Source organism: Cebus imitator, unplaced genomic scaffold (assembly GCF_001604975.1).
Source record: "Cebus imitator isolate Cc_AM_T3 unplaced genomic scaffold, Cebus_imitator-1.0 Scaffold183, whole genome shotgun sequence".
Lineage (NCBI taxonomy): Eukaryota > Metazoa > Chordata > Mammalia > Primates > Cebidae > Cebus > Cebus imitator.
In genome coordinates, this window is record NW_016107498.1 from 3,056,064 (window position 1) to 3,072,020 (window position 15,957).

The 15,957-nt window shown below is 50.3% G+C and overlaps 1 protein-coding gene across 2 annotated transcripts in view; it reads right to left on the bottom strand.

Moving 5' to 3' along the window:
- Positions 1 to 15,957, bottom strand: part of PLAT (plasminogen activator, tissue type) — a 32,029-nt gene that overhangs the window by 2,259 nt on the left and 13,813 nt on the right. For both annotated transcript variants that reach the window (XM_017545941.2, XM_017545942.2), the window contains 12 exons: positions 15,095 to 15,192; positions 13,883 to 13,925; positions 11,510 to 11,647; positions 10,471 to 10,581; positions 9,974 to 10,148; positions 7,981 to 8,072; positions 5,475 to 5,649; positions 4,696 to 4,781; positions 2,962 to 3,157; positions 2,714 to 2,850; positions 2,392 to 2,532; positions 1,382 to 1,548 (listed from right to left, as the gene is read on the bottom strand). In XM_017545941.2, coding sequence (XP_017401430.1) covers positions 1,382 to 1,548; positions 2,392 to 2,532; positions 2,714 to 2,850; positions 2,962 to 3,157; positions 4,696 to 4,781; positions 5,475 to 5,649; positions 7,981 to 8,072; positions 9,974 to 10,148; positions 10,471 to 10,581; positions 11,510 to 11,647; positions 13,883 to 13,925; positions 15,095 to 15,166 — 1,533 coding nt within the window. In that variant the 5' untranslated portion in view covers positions 15,167 to 15,192. The remainder of the gene's footprint in view (positions 1 to 1,381; positions 1,549 to 2,391; positions 2,533 to 2,713; positions 2,851 to 2,961; positions 3,158 to 4,695; positions 4,782 to 5,474; positions 5,650 to 7,980; positions 8,073 to 9,973; positions 10,149 to 10,470; positions 10,582 to 11,509; positions 11,648 to 13,882; positions 13,926 to 15,094; positions 15,193 to 15,957) is intronic.

Consider the following 15,957-nt stretch of genomic DNA (forward strand, 5'->3'; position numbering starts at 1 on the left):
GTATCGAACTCCTGACCTCAGGTGATCCACCTGCCTCAGCCTCTCAAAGTGCTGAGATTACAGGCATGAGCCACCTCACCTGGTAAACTCTTGTCTATATCAATTAGCTGATGGTAAAACTGGTTTTGTTATACATCATTTCACTTACAGGTGCAGTTTCTAAGAAACTGTTTTTTCCAGGCATGCTGTTAAGTGGAGGATTAGGCTGTATCCTGGTAAATTGTTCAAATGTTTCAGGCCTCAAAAATTCTGGCTTGGCTCCACCACTTACTAGCTGAGTGGCCTTAGACTATCCATGCTTCTGTTTTCTTATCTGTACCATAGAGATAATATTAATACTAACCATAGGGTGGTAATGGCATTCAGTAGAAGAATGCATGGAAAGCATGGAGACAATGGAAGACATAAAACTCTTGGTAATTGTTAGCTGTTCTTATATTGAAATAGATTTTTTGTTTTTGTTTTTAACTAAGCATGCATATAGATAATGGTTTCACTTTGGTACAACCTTTTTGTTTTTGGACTGTGAGCTAGGTGGTATAGCTGAGGTTTCTGAAGAAACCATTCAAAAAGAAACCAAATACTGTCAGGGAATCAGAGGCGAAACTGCTGATCTGACTGGCTTGCAAGAACAAAGCCCGCCCATCCTTCAGCGCCAGAGCCTGGCCTGGCTTCTCTTTGTGTCTCTTCTACCCCCAGCCCCTAAAGGAGAGTCTGGCACGCTGCAGGCACTGAAATGTCTGAGGAAGAACAATCCTTGGCTATGTGTGGGTCTTAATACCAGCAGGCTGGCCTGTCCTCCGGCACCCCAGTATCTGTTTAATCATGAAATATAAGTACTACTTCTGATAAGGCTGCCCACACAAAGGACCTCAAATAGTGTGCTTTCCCAGGGTATTAGGGCTGAATGTGAGGTTTGAAAGCTTCTTTCTCACATCATCTAGATCCTGCTTCCCAGTAAGTGGCCTTTCTGCCTTCCCTTCTACAAAGCAGACTCCAATTCTCTAACACCAACAGAGGTAAACATTTCTTAATTGTGTGGCTCTCTCCATCCCTTCAGCAGTCAATCAATTGCCTGGGCCGAAAGGAAATCCCACACTGGTGGAGTTTCCTGTACAGACCCTGGGGAAATTTCCTGCAGTTTAGAGTTCTTAGGTTTAGGTGACTTTGATCTTCCTCCAGTTGCTTTATTCTCTAAGGGCCTCATCTAGAATCCCCAGGGGTATCGCTAAGAGGAAGTCACTCCACTCTGGTGATAGCTTTTTTCCTTGGTGAAGGCCTGTTGTCCCAGGGGGATTTCCCCCAGGCTTGGTGAAGACCTGTTGTCCCAGGGGGATTTCCCCCAGGTTGTGCCCAGCGTGGGCACGCCACTCCTGGTTACCTGGCAGGCGTCGTGCAGGTTCGCCTCAGGCCCGCCGCTCCGAGTGTCTCCAGCACACAGCATGTTGTTGGTGACCGTTCTGTTAGATAAATGTTGGGATGTGCAGCGGCTGGATGGGTACAGTCTGACGTGAGCCTCCTTCAGCCGCTCCGAATAGAAAGGAGAAGCTGAAAGGGGAGAACCATCATATGGTTTTAGGGAAAGTTATTGATAAACCTTTTAGAAAGAGAAAGTCAGATTTTCCAATAATAGCTAACATCAATCAAGATTCAACATGTATTAGGTCGAATCCCATGACATTGCTGGCATTTTATTGTTTTGACCTACAAAAACAGCAGGATTCCAGGATTGAACCTGTGGCCTCTCTGTAGCGGCACTGATGCCTCTGGTCAGGCAGGTCCCTGTTGTGGGGGAGGACACAGCCCTGCATCTCTGGCTGCGCTCACCGAAGGCCGGTGTCAACCCTCAGCCTCAGCTGTAACAACCAAAAATGTCTCCAGACCTCACCAAACATTTCCTGGGGGTGCAAAAGCACCCTGGCTGACAACCATTCATTCAGTATTATCTCATTTAACACTCCTCATCTAATTGGGGAGCTAGTTCTGTCTCCACTTTTCCAATGAGGAAACTGAGGCTGGGAGCACTTCCAAATAATAATCCACGTCCACGGTCACACACAGCTCAGCAAGTGGGATTTGAAATTGCGCCTACACAACTTCAGCTTCCCAGAGCCCACATGCTTGGTGACCGTACTCCACTTCCTACTCAGAACCTTCCCGACACCTGTAGCACTTCGAGGCCCTCATGCTGTTATGCCCTTTCCTGGCCTGCAGTGTCTCTGGGAGGCAGGGACAACAGAGACGGGCCTCCATGGCACCGGGAGATGGGACTGGCGTCAGTGCCTGACCCAGGGCTGGAACCTCGCTCTCCTAACTCCATTTTTCACTGGTCCACCGCAGCCTCCCCTGCTGTCCTGCAGACAGGATGGACCGAGACTTCCTCCCACTTACTGGCCTCATGCTTGCCATAGCCAGACAGCTCACACTCCGTCCAGTCGGGCAGCTGCAGATCAGCCGCCGGGAGGCACACGGTGCGGACCACGTTGCTTTCCTGGGCACAGTGGGACGAATCCGACTTCAGCTGCAGCAGCGCTGGGAGGGAGAGAGGAGGAGTGAGCCGGGTGTGAGGGCTGCAGCCCCGTGGGAGGTGAGGAACATGCAAGAGGGGCAGGGGCTGGAGGAGGAGGCCCGTGTGTGCAAACACAGGTGAGTGCACATGGGTGTGTTGTGTGATCTGGAGTGTGAACTGGAGCCAGGAATGACGACCTCTTACCAATGTCATTGTCATAGGTGTCATCATCGAATTCCTTATGGACAATGTATTTTTCTACTTCAAATTTCTGCTCCTCCTCACCAGGGACCACCCGGTATGTTCTGCCCAAGATCACCGTCAGGTGGTGGGGCAGAAACCTGGTAGAGAAACAGCCTTAGAATGCTATTTTTGCTGTGGGATTTCCCCTAAAGGATTTCATTTCTAGGCCTTAGAGGGTGGAAAAACCCACTGCGTTCCTGAGCTCCTACCTCTCCTGGAAGCAGTGGGCGGCGGAGAGAATCCAGCAGGAGCTGATGAGGATGCCCCCGCACAGGAACCGCTCTCCCGGCGCCCTCCTGTACTTGGCGAAGATGGCAGCCTGCCAGGGATGGGAGGCGATGTCGGCAAAGAGCCCTCCTTTGATGCGGAACTGAGGCTGGTTGTACTGTCTCAGGCCACAGGTGGCTGGGGAGGAAAGGACGAGAGGCCGTCAGACCCTCAGCCTTCCTGCACATGTGTAGGTAGAATGATGGGGCCATCTGCATGGCTGTAAAACCACAACTTTCGCTTGTTGGGATCAGCCTGCCAAGTGTTGTCCATACATTCTCTTCAATTCCCACAGCAATGAGTTTCAGGAGGCGGAGTCATTTTTGCCCAAGGATGCAATGGCACCTGTGTGTTTGACTCCAAAAACTGGGGACCTGCCATCCTTCATTCCTCCTAATGTTTTCCTACAGTCATTTCCTTGCCTAAGAAATAAAGGATGGCAGCTTCCTTCTGGGGAATGGCTGTTCATTTCTTTTCCATCTGCCCAACCTTACCCATGCTTCAAGGCCCAGGTGCAGTCCTGCCTCCTCGCAAAGCTTTCGTGACGTCCCCACCTGCTCAGCTCTGAGGAGCTTAGGGACACGGACCACTGAGGACTCACATTAATGGCCTTGGGTGTGAGTTAGCTGGTGGTCTGTGTCTCATCTTCCCAGTTAGAGTTGTGTTCCTTGGGGGAACATTTTGCCTGATCTGTGTGTTCACGGGAGCTGATTAATAACCTAATCTCTGGCCATTTCCAAACTAAAGTTTCATTTTTTAGCAACATGCACCAACTTGAATCTCATCCCCCTCCTGAGCCCAGCTCCCTTGTGTGAAATGGGGTCAGCAGGAAACATGGAAGAGCTCACAGTGGAAGTACAAGCCTTGGAGTCAGAGGACACGAGGGCAGGCCCCGGCTTTACCACCTGGTGCCCAGCAAGCGTGGGCAGGCCACCTGGTGTCTGGGAGACTGTTTCCTCCTCAGTAAACTAGAGGTGGGAAGACCACTTCCACCACGCTATTGGGCGAATATGGTAAAGGCACTTTATCATGCAGGGAGCCATGCCTGCGAGGCTGCCCGCTCATTCCCCACCACCCTCAGCATCACCGATAGATGCGTCTAGAGAGAGCGGGGTAGGCCGGGTGCAGTGGCTCAAGCCTGTAATCCCAGCACTTTGGGAGGCCAAGGCGGGTGGATCACGAGGTCAAGAGATCGAGACCATCCTGGTCAACATGGTGAAACCCCGTCTCTACTAGTAATACAAAAATTAGCTGGGCATGGTGGCATGGCCTGTAGTCCCAGCCACTCGGGAGGCTGAGGTAGGAGAATTGCTTGAACCCAGGAGGCGGAGGTTGCGGTGAGCCGAGATCGCGCCATTGCACTCCAGCCTGGGTAACAAGAGCGAAACTCCATCTCAAAAAAAAAAAAGAGAGAGTGGGGTAGAGCCTACTGACTTCTCAGCGAGGTTGCAGTGTTCTTTTCTTTCTTCTCACCCCTCTCCACCACTCCCATGCGTGGGACGTGGACACCTGCCCACCCACCATGGCTTCCGTCATGGAAGCCCCCACCCCACCGAGCCTGGAAGCCTGGTAGGCACACAGTCGGCACCAAACGGCCTCGAAGGCCTAGAAAGTGGTAAGGGGACAGCGAAGAAGGGAGACCAGGTTCAGGGAGGCGGCCGGGGCTGGGCTCTTACAGCACGAGGGCACATCACAGTACTCCCACGTCAGCCTTCGGTTCTTCAGCACATGGCACCAGGGCTTGGCATCCCCATCAGGATTCCTAAATGATAAGAGAAGTTAAGGTTTCCTTTTTATCTTCTAATTTTTTATTTTTGTAGAGATGGGGTCTTGCCATGTTGCCCAGGCTGGTCTTGAACTCCTGGGCTCAAGCGATCTTCCTGCCTCAGCCTCCCAAAGTGCTGGGATTACAGGCATGCACCACCATACCAGGCCAGGACTTTACATTTTCAATCCCATTTTCAGTCACATCACAGGCCATGGAAGGGCAGAAGGAGCCTCAGTAAACCGATGAAAACCACTGAGCTGGGAGGGAGGACACTGAGCTAGCTTGACTCTGTGGCACACCCCCACTCTAGGAGAACGTCTCTGCAACTTTGTTGTTCAACCAGTCATCTAGAGTGCTAATCTCATGGGGTTGGTGGACAGAACTGTGAGCTCTTCTGCTATGTAACTCTCACAAATCATTGGAATAAAGATGTGATGAGAACAGATGAGGCCTGAATGGTTATGGGCCAGGACCCTTAACTTGGGATTTGGGTTGGAAAACTGGCTCGCCTTGCTTTTCACAGTAAGTGTTTTTTTAGCAAGTGAAGAGGCTGGACTAGGTAATATCCATGGGTGTGTCCCATGCACTGGGTCTGTCGTATAACTTGAGGCATGGACTCTTCCCCCATCTCACACCCTAATCCCGCTTTCTGCCAAGCCCTGAACCCCCTGCCCCTGTGCTACGTACCGGCAGAAATTATGTTTGCCCAGGCCCAGTGCCTGGGCATTGGGGTTGTGTGCCGTGTAAACCTTGTCTATCAGGATCATGGAATTCCACGGGAGGCAGGAGGCACCCGACGTGGTGAGGCTGTGGGTGCCACGGTAGGCTAACCCTTTCCCAAAGTAGCAGTCACCATTTTCTCCTGGAAGAAAATAATTCTCAAACTGAAACAAACAAATTCTGAAGTAGGCAAGTCTGGGCTGGGGCTTCAAGTGGAGCAGCCAGCCAGGGAAGCTGGAGGCTGCTAGCCCGGTACTGAGAAAAGTGTAACACCTCGCACTTCCCCTTTTCTTGCCCAGGTTGGAGTGCAATGCACGATCTCAGCTCACAGCAACCTCTACCTTCTGGGTTCAAGCGATTCTCCTGCCTCAGTCTCCCGAGTAGCTGGGATTACAGGCATGCACCACCATGATCAGCTAATTTTGTATTTTTAGTTGCAATGGGGTTTCACCATGTTGATCAGGCTGGTCTTGAACTCCTGACCTCAGGTGATCCACCCACCTCAGCCTCCCAAAGAGCTGAGATTACAGGTGTGAGCCACCACACCCAGCCTTTTTCCCCTTCTTTGAGTCCTTTTAATAGAGATGGCAAGGGGGTTTTATCTCCACTGGAAGTGGCTCTCTAGATCTCTCGCTGTGTTGAGAGAGAGTCAGGGGCATCTTCAGGTCCAGCAGGAAGGCTACTACGCTCCGTGAGTGGGGACTGTTTCTGGGGCTGCTCTGAAAGCTGTTAGAGATTTCTTTGTGTAGACTTGACAGGCTGCAGTGAACCAAAGTGCTTCGGTGGGGCTGGGGTGGGGGTTATTTCTCAGACTGTGTCTGCCAGTGTCCTGAGGATCTGACAATGGGCTTAGAAAGGAGGAGGGCATGAGCCGTAGAGTGCTGCCTGTTTTCATCAATTTCTCCCATTTCCCCATTGTCTTCTCCCCATCTGAAACTGACAAAGCCTACCTCTATACATAAACACCATAAATGGAAGGGATTTTTAAGATTATCTAGCTCTGTGAGACCTCATTTAGACCAGACCATGGGTGAAGGGGAAGATGCTTTAGAGTGACCGTAAAGTCTGAGCCACAAGCATCACCCGTGGACCCATGCACTGAATGATAGCTGCTGCGTGTTTATATATATGTGTGTGTGTGTGTGTGTGTGTGTGTGTGTGTGTGTGTGTTAGACATATACATATAAATAATATATATACATATATAAATTTAATATATACATCTAACATATACATATATATATACACACACACACACACACACACATATCTATGTATTTATTTTGAGATAGGATCTCACTGTCACCCAGGCTGGAGTGCAGTGGCTCAATCATTGCTTGCCAAAGCCTCAACCTCTTAGGCTCAAGCCGTCCTCCCACCTCAGCTTCCCAAGCAGCTGGGATCATAGGCACATGCCACCATACTTGGCTAATTTTTGTATTTTTCATAGAGATGGAGTCTCACTTTGTTGCCCAGGCTAGTCTCAAACTCCTGGGCTCAAGCAATTCTCCCGCCTCAGTCTCCCAAAGTACTGGGATTACAGACATGAGCCACGGCACCTGGCCCTATATATGTTTAGAACTTTAAAAAGTATCTTTCATAGTGCTGTGATAAATAATGTAATGATTTGTAAAAATACCACTGAATCCATAGTGCCTTTTTGTAACTTAGCACTTTTTTCCTTTCTTTCTTTTTTTTTTTTTGAGACAGAGTCTCGCTCTGTTGCCAGGTGCCAGGCTGGAGTGCAATGGCTCAATCTCGGCTCACTTCCTTTCTTTTTTTTAAACAGTTTTTTGTTCTATCGCCCAGGCTGGAGTGCAGCGGCGTGATCTCAGCTCATTGCAACCTCTGCCCCATTCAAGCAATTCTCCTGCCTCAGCCTCCTGAGTAGCTGGGACTACAGGTGCCCACCAACATGCCCAGCTAATTTTTGTATATTTAATAGAGATGGGGTTTCTCCATATTGGCCAGGCTGGTCTTGAACTCCTGACCTCAGGTGATCTGCTTGCCTTAGCCTCCCAAAGTGCTGGGATTACAGGCATAAGCCACTGTCCCTGGCCTTGTAACTTAATATATTTTTTTCCATCTGGGAAGTTTTTTTTGTTGTTTTTTTGTTTTTTTCCCCATTAAAAGGTTTGAGAGGGAGTGAAAGAGAGAAAGGCCCATTCACCCATTAATCGAAAAAGGGAGAATCTCCATTTATTCTCAAAAGGACTGAAAACCACTGAATCCGCCCATCCTCTCCTCCACAGAGGAGGAAACCGAGGGTCAGAGGGCGAGGAGATCAGCTCCAGGTCAGACAAACAGCCAGTCAGAAGCTAAGCCGAGGCACAGACCTAAGTCCTGCCTTTCTTCCCTCTGGCACTCCTAGCCTCCTCCTTCTCCCCTCAGACGCAAAAGGGCTGTCAGCCTGTCCTCCCAGACCCTCCTCCACCAGGGGCACTCAGGGGAAGGTGGGGTGGCTGCTGCTTACCCTTGGAGCAGGCGGGGGTGCTGCAGAACTCCGAGATGTACTTCCCTGCCTTGAAGACATAGCACCAGGGCTTTGAGTCTCTGTCCGGGTTTCTGAAAAATCAGCCCCAGGAGGGCCAGGGTAGGTCAATGGTGAAGCCTCTCGTCTGGGACCCAAGGACTCTTGTATCTTCCTCTTGGGGAATGGGGAGTGCTTTTTTCGTTTTGTTTTTTTGGTTTTTTTTTTTTTTTTGAGACAGAGTCTCGCTCTGTCTCCCAGGCTGGAGTGCAGTGGCACGATCTCGATCTCAGCTCACTGTAATCTCTACCTCCTGGGTTTGGGCAATGCTCCAGCCTCAGCCTCCGGAGTGGCTGGGATTACAGGTACCCCCCACCAGGCCTGGCTAAGTTTTGTATTTTTAGCAGAGACAGATTTTCACCATGTTGGCCAGGCTGGTCTTGAATTCCTGACCTCAGGTGATTCGCCCACCTTGGCCTCCCAAAGTGCTGAGATTACAGGCGTGAGCCACCATGCCCAGGCAGGAGTGCATTTTTGGTTGTACACTGGTAGTTGTATCGTGTTAGGCAGGAGGATGACTTCATTCCTATGTTTACTTGGAGGAGGTGTGGTTTAAGGAGATGCCCGTGGGTGCCAAGTTGACAAGGTGTGGACTGGCACAGCCTTATGTGTCGACTTGGCCAGGCTGTGGTACCCAGTTCGTGAATCAAACTTTCATCTAGGAGCTGTGAAAGTGTTTTATAGATGTGTTTAACACCTACAGCCAGTTGACTTTAGAAAAGGAAATTGTCCTAGATAACGTAGTTGGGCCTCATCCAATCGCTTAAAGGCCTTAAGAGCAAATATGAGGTTTCCTGAATAAGAAATTCTGCCTTAAGACAGCAGCCTCAGCTGCTGCCTGTGTTTCCAGCCTGGCTGACCTACACATTTCAGACTTGCCAGCCCCCACGATCCTGTCAGCCAGGTCCATAAATCAATGTCTTTCTATCTATCCAGTATGAAAGAAAAAGAAAGCTCAGGATCCCAACATCACTAAGCCAAGGGAAATGGCAGGCTGGGAACCATGCCAGGCAAACCTGCCTCCCATTTCTTCCTCAATAAGATAGCTACAAAGATTTTTATTTAAAAATTCCCTACAAGGAAATTCCTTGCAGACCTGAAGATCTTTACCCTAAAACAGTTCTGTGAATTTCACCCTGGCGATGCAAAGGGACAGCTTATCTTCCCAGGTGCGGGACGGAAAGTCATCCCTCTCCCACCTGAGACCAATGCATATCTGATTGCTTCCTCTGCCCTATCGTTTATGTAAAAGTGCAGATGAACTGAGCCAGGCTGAATTGTGTGTTCAGTGAAAAGCTCGTCAAGGACTCAGAATGCAGCCTTTTGTCTCTTATCTACCTATGACCTGGAAACCCTGCTTTGAGTGGTCCCACCTTTCCAGACCAAACCCATGTACATCTTACACATGTTGATTGATGTCTCATGATTCCCTAAAATATGTAAAAGCAAGCTGTGCCCTGACTGCCTTGGGCACGTGTCCTTGGGACCTTCTGAGGCTGTGTCACCGGCATGTCCTTAACCTTGGCAAAATCAACTTTCTAAATTGATTGAGACCTCTCTCAGAGACTTTGGGTTCACATGCACTCTCTCTCTCTCACTCTCTCTCTCTTTCTCTCTCTCTCTCTCTCTATCATCTGTCTATCATCTATCTATCATCTATGTATCTAACATCTATTTATCTATCTAATCTATCATCTCTCCATCAATCATCTATCATCTGTCAACCTATCATCTGTCTATTTATCATCTATCATCTATCCATCTATCTTCTATTTATTATCCATCCATCTATCCATTTATCTATCTATCTATCTATCCATCTGTCCATCCTGTATTGGTTCTGTTTCTCGGGAGAGCCCTGACGGATCTGACAGAATCTTTCCCTAGCCATAGCAGCTTCTCACCAGGGGAACCTTCCTCGGGATCATGCCCTTACCTGCAGTAGTTGTGGTTCCCCAGGCCCAGCCTGATGGCATCCGGCCTCCGCCCGCTGTAGGGCTTCTGGGCCAGCACGCTGCTGTTCCAGTTGGTGCACTCAGCGCCGCTCTCCGCCGTGCTCCACGTGCCCCTGTAGCTGATGCCCTCGTCCTCATAGCATGTGGCCTTGGTATCTGACGGAGAGCAGGGTACAGATGCTTCACATGGGAATCCCCTTCATTCAGCCCTCAGGGGGCTTCCCCTCTGCCCTGTCATCCCCCAGGCCTGATGTAGCCTGGCTGGGAAGCCACAGGCTAGTGGCAGGGGTGCCAGCCTGGTTCCAGGGTCACACCCGGACTCTGCCTGCTGCCTGGCACTGTGCTTCCCGAACCACGTCAGAAGCGCCTTCCCTGTCCCTGGCCCCCACTATGGCCCTGCCATCACACCCTGCCTTTCCTTCCTGGGGGGCTGGCGAGGTGGCATTTCAGACCCTCTCACATGCTCCCACCTACTCACCTATTTCACATCGCTTCCCAGTAAATCCTTCGGGGCACTGGCACACGAAATCTGAGAAGTACAGGGCCTGCCGGCAGGTGCCCCCATTAAAACATCTTGGCTCGCTGCAACCTGTCAAGTATAAGCAAGTAAGCCCTAGTGACAGCCTCCCTCTGTGCGCATGGGCCATGGTTCCAGGAGCCCCGTCCACACGATCCACACGCATTCAAGTCCCGCAGCGCGGAACACACGTATACCAGTTCCACATCCTACAAATACTGTTTTCATCCTGTCTTTGGTTGAAAAAAGTTCATACATAAGTGGACCCTGCAGGTCAGACAAGTGCTGTTCAAGGGTCCACTGTACCCTCGAAGCAGCTCCAAGGATGATGTGAGTTAAAGTGTTGAGCATGTGCTCTACATGCCAGGCACTGTTGGACAGTCTACAAAAATCAGCTCATTTAATCCTCACAGCAAACCATGAAGTGTGCACTATTATTCCCGCCACTTTACAGATGAGGAAACCGAGGCAAGGGGGCATTTGCCCAAGGTCACTCGGTCTCACTCCCTTTTCTGCTCGTCTCTTCACCTCTGCCTAAGGCCGAACAGGCCTGGAAGTTCCTTTTGAAGATCTGAACTTGCTGGGGACCATGGAAGACAGAGTTTGGGCTCCTGAGACTGGACCCCTGAACGCAAAGCCTCAGCTTAAAGTCCATTCGGACTGGGCTTTTTTTGGTTTTTGTTTTTCTTTGTTTGTGTTGTTTTGTTTTAGAGATGGGGGCTTGCTCTGTCGTCTAGGCTGAAGCGCAGTGGCACAATCATAGCTTACCGCAGCCTCCAACTCCTGGACTCAAATGGTCCTTCTGCCTCTGCCTCCCAAGTAGCTGGAACTACAGGTGAGCCCCACCAGACCTGGCTAATTTTTTATTTTTGTAGAGACAGGGGACTTGCTCTGTTGCTCAGGTTAGTCTTGAACTCCTGGACTCCAGCAGTCCTCTCACCCTGGCCTCCTAAAGTGCTGGGATCACAGGCATACACCACCTCCCAGCGTCAGTACGTACTTTTGATGGGCACCGAGTGGCACTGGGCCCTGCCGCTGTTGCACCAGCAATATTCTACCCGGTTGCTTCTGATCATGGGGCGCAGCCATGACTCGTGCTGCTGGTATGTCATCTGCGTTTGCTCATCTCTGCAGAGCACTGTGAGAAAAGACAGGCCAGCCTCATCAGAGTATGACTCAAAATGAAATGACTCTCTGCCCCTGGACCTACTGGGAAAACTCCCTCGCTTGCTTTCCATCGACACCATTGCATACTACTTTTTTGAAGACACACAACTGGAAGACAACAAGGTAATGAATACTGCCCCGGCACTGTTGCTCATGTCTGTAATCCCAGCACTTTGGGAGGCTGAGGCTGGTGGATCACTTGAGGTCAGCAGTTCGAGACCAGCCTGACCAACATGGTAAAACCTCATTTCTACTAAAAATACAAAAATTAGCCAGGCTTGGTGGCAGGTGCCTGTAATCCCAGCTACTCAGGAGGCTGAAGCAGGAGAATCGCTTGAATCCAGGAGGTGGAGGTCGCAGTGGGCTGAGATTGCACCACTTCACTCCAGCCTGGGCGACAGGGCAAGACTCTGTCTCAAAATAAAATAAAATAAATTTGTATTTCTTTTCTGAGTGCCATCGAGTATCTTCTCATATGATTTATTTATTTATTTTTATATATTTGAGACAAAGTCTCGCTCTGTCACCCAGGCTAGAGGGCAGTGGCATGATCTCGGCTCACTGCAACCTCCACCTCCTGGGTTCAAGTGATTCTCCTTCCTCAGCCGCCCAAGTAGCTGGGATTACAGAAACCTACCACTGCACTCAGCTAATTTTTGTATTCTTAGTAGAGATGGGATTTCACCATGTTGGCCAGGCTGGTCTCAAACTCCTGACCTCAAGTGATCCGCCCACCTCAGCCTCCCAAAGTGCTGGGATTACAGGCATGAGCCATCACACCCAACCTAATTTTTCATTTTATTTTCTTTCTTTCTTTTTTTTTTTTTGAGGGTCTCTTGTCACTCAGGTTGGAGTACAGGGTGCAAATCTCGGCTCATTGCAGCCTCCGCCTACGAGGCTCAAGCAATCCTCCTGCCTCAACCTCCCAAGTAGCTGGGACTGCAGGTACGCACCACCACATCCAGCTAATTTTTAATTTTTTTTTGTAGAGGTGGGGGTGAGGTAGGGGAGTGGCGGGGGTCTCACTATGTTGCCCAGGCTAGTCTTGAACTCCTGGGCTCAAGCCATCCTCCTGGATCAGCCTCCCAAAGTACTGGAGTTAAAGATGTGAGCCATTACACCTGGACTTTTTCTCATTGGAATCCATCAAAAAATATATATATATATGCATAACTGCCTACCAGAGTTTTTGTTCCACATAAGTATTACCACACAGAAATGATGCATTTTTGCATCAAACAAACAAAATTGATATTTTAGTCTTTGCAGAAAATGTGCCACTTCTCCAAGTATTTTTGGCATAATGAAAATAGTTGAAGTGCTCCCATTAATATTCTCATGCCATCTTTCTGTTTCAAGCCAGAACACCAACTTTAAAAACAACAACTTTACTTTCAATTAATTAAAGAAGTGGCATGACCTCACTGTAAGTCAGACCCTTGCGGCTTCTGAGGTCGCTGAGGCCAGGATACCCTCGTAGGAAGCATGGGGCCATCCAACAACGAAGGCGCTAGGAGTCGAGGTATGGCTCACTCTGGGGAGTCAGTCACCCTTTTTAACACCTTTACAAAGGGTATCATGGAGTCTTCCGGAACCAAAAGAACTGGGTGGTGAAGGAGGGAAAATGAGGGCCTAGGCTGATAGTTTTGGGCCTGAAGCTGAGCCTCGCACTTCTCAGCCTCCTAGAGTCAACTCTAGACGTGGACTTAGAGACCCCACCACGTCTGGGGGTTGCCCGGGTGGGACATCCCTGTTGGATCAACAGAAGGAAATGGATACGCGGGGATGTTGTCAGCAAAGCCGCCGGTGCACTGTGGTGGGATCACAGCCTAGGACGAGACCCAGAGTGTGGGGCTGGCCGTGGCCATGACTGCCCTGGCCCTGCTGCTGGAGGCTGCATGGCCTGGGCAAGCCAAGCTCTCTCTCCTGGCATCTGCCTTCTAATTTGCATAACTAGGACCTCGGGCCAGTGGCCAGCCATCCCCCACCAGCTTGTGATCCCAGACAAGCTTGCTCCTTGGGGGGACACCTGTTTCTGCTCCCCTCAGAATCAGAAGTGGCCACAGGTGAAGGGAGAACGGTGCTGACATAGGCATGTCTGTAAAATTACACTGCAATGGCACTGTCACACCGTAGGCAGGTGGCAGGTGGAAGAAGGCACCCTGCACCCACCCTGCCTCCTGCCCCCATGACCCCATGCACCAACCTCGGTAAGATCTGGCCCCTCTTCTGAATCGGGCATGGATTTCCTGCAAAGAAACCATGGGTAGAGGAAGGATCAGCACATGCCAGGCATCCTAAGAGTAAAGGCGGAACCCAGAAGCCCACATGAACCTGCCAGCCAGGCACCCTAGCTCAGAGACACCCCTCAGGTAACTGGCCCAAGAGAGCGTCCATCTCCTGCCTTCTGGTCCAATTCTTCCTCTCCTTCCTAACTGGCACAGTCCAGAAGAGCTTTCTGCATGGCGGAAATGTTTTCTGTCTGTGCTATCCAGACAGAAAGCTACACAGGGCCATCGAGTGCTTGGAATGTGGCCAGTGGGACTGAGAAACAATTTTTAACTTTAATTTTAATTATTTTAAATTCAAACAGCTATACGTGGTCAGTGGCCATCACACTGGGCAATAGAGTTGCAGCTGCCTGTCTATTCCACGTAGTCACCGGGGCTCTCCCTGCTCTAGGATTCTGTGGCAGAGGTGGGGCTAGTTTGGTCTTCTGTGGGGCCCTTTACTGCTAGGCATTCTGAGAGAGTGTGCGTAGCGCTTCTGTCTCAGCTAGATAATACGCGCCATGAGTGCGGCTTGCCTGCAGCTGTGACTCATGGCACCTGCATTGCCTTTTTTTTCGAGACAGGGTCTCAGTTTGTCACCCAGGCTGGAATGCACTGGGGCAATCGTATCTCACCGAAGTCCACCTCCTGGGCTTAAACGATCCTCCCGCCTCAGCCTCCCAAGTAGCTGGGACCACAAGTGTATATCACTACACCCAACTAATTTTTAAATTTTTTGTAGGGAGAGAGTTTCACTATATTGCCCAGGCTGGTCTCAAACTCCTGGGCCCAAGCGATCTCCCACCTTGGCCTCCCAAACTGCTGAGATTATAGGCATGAGCCACTGCGCCCAGCCCAAATACGTTATTTAAAACCAGTTGCAAAAAAGCAGTCAGGCAGGGAGTGGAATGAACTGCTTACTCCATTCAAAATAAGTGCCTAGGGCTCCGCACTGGGCCCCCAAATACAGTCTACAGTACAGAGGGGAGTGTGGGCGGTGTGCTCCACAGCAATGCTGACCCCTCGTCCCTGCGCTTCTCCTCTCCCTGACAGCATTCCCACCCTGTGCCCGGATGGACGAAGACCCCTGGAGCCTCTGGAAGCATCGCAGCCTCAAGGGGCGGGACGCGGGGATCCTGGACACCCACCTGGCTGGGCCAGGCGAAGACTGCTCCACAGAACAGCAGCACACAGCAGAGCCCTGTCTTCACCGCACTCATGACTGCCTCACAGCGTCCCTTAAATCCTGGAAGGAGAGAAAAAAGAGCTTGATCACATGGTGCGAGAGGGCCATGATGGCAAAAGAGGAGAAGCCAGCCGTTGTCCTGGCCGGCTTCCTCCAGCACCAGCTCCGTGGGAGAAGCCAGACATGCATCTAGAAGAGGATTCTAGAAACCACGTATTTTTTATTGTGGTAAAATATACATAACACAAAGTTTACCACCTTAACGATGTTAAGTGCACAGCTGAGTTACGGTAAGCACTTCACATTGCTGTGCAGCCGCCCCCACAGCCCATGTCCAGGACTTCTCCATCACCCCCAACCGAACCTCTGCAGCCATTAAAACTAACTCCCCATCCCCCTTTTCCCAGCAGCCACCCTGCTCCTTTCCGGCTCTATGAATCTGACTGCTCTTCATACATCGTACAAGTGGAATCAGACAGTACTTCTTATTTTGTGACTGGTTTATTTCACTTTGCAAATGTCTTCAAGGTGCATCCCTGCTATAGCATGTGTCAGAAGTTCCTTCCTTTTTTTTTCTTTGACAGGATCTTGCTCTGTCATCCAGACTGGAGTGCGGTGGCATGAACACGGGCTCACTGCAGCCTTGATCCCACTGGGTTCAACAGATCCTCCTGCCTCAGCTTCCCAAAGAGCTGGGACTTCAGGCATGTGCCACTGCACCTGGCTCTGTGTGTGTGTGTGTGTGTGTGTGTGTGTGTATAGAGACAAGGTTTCTGTGTATGTGTGTGTATAGATTATACAAATAACAAGTATTACTTGGAATAT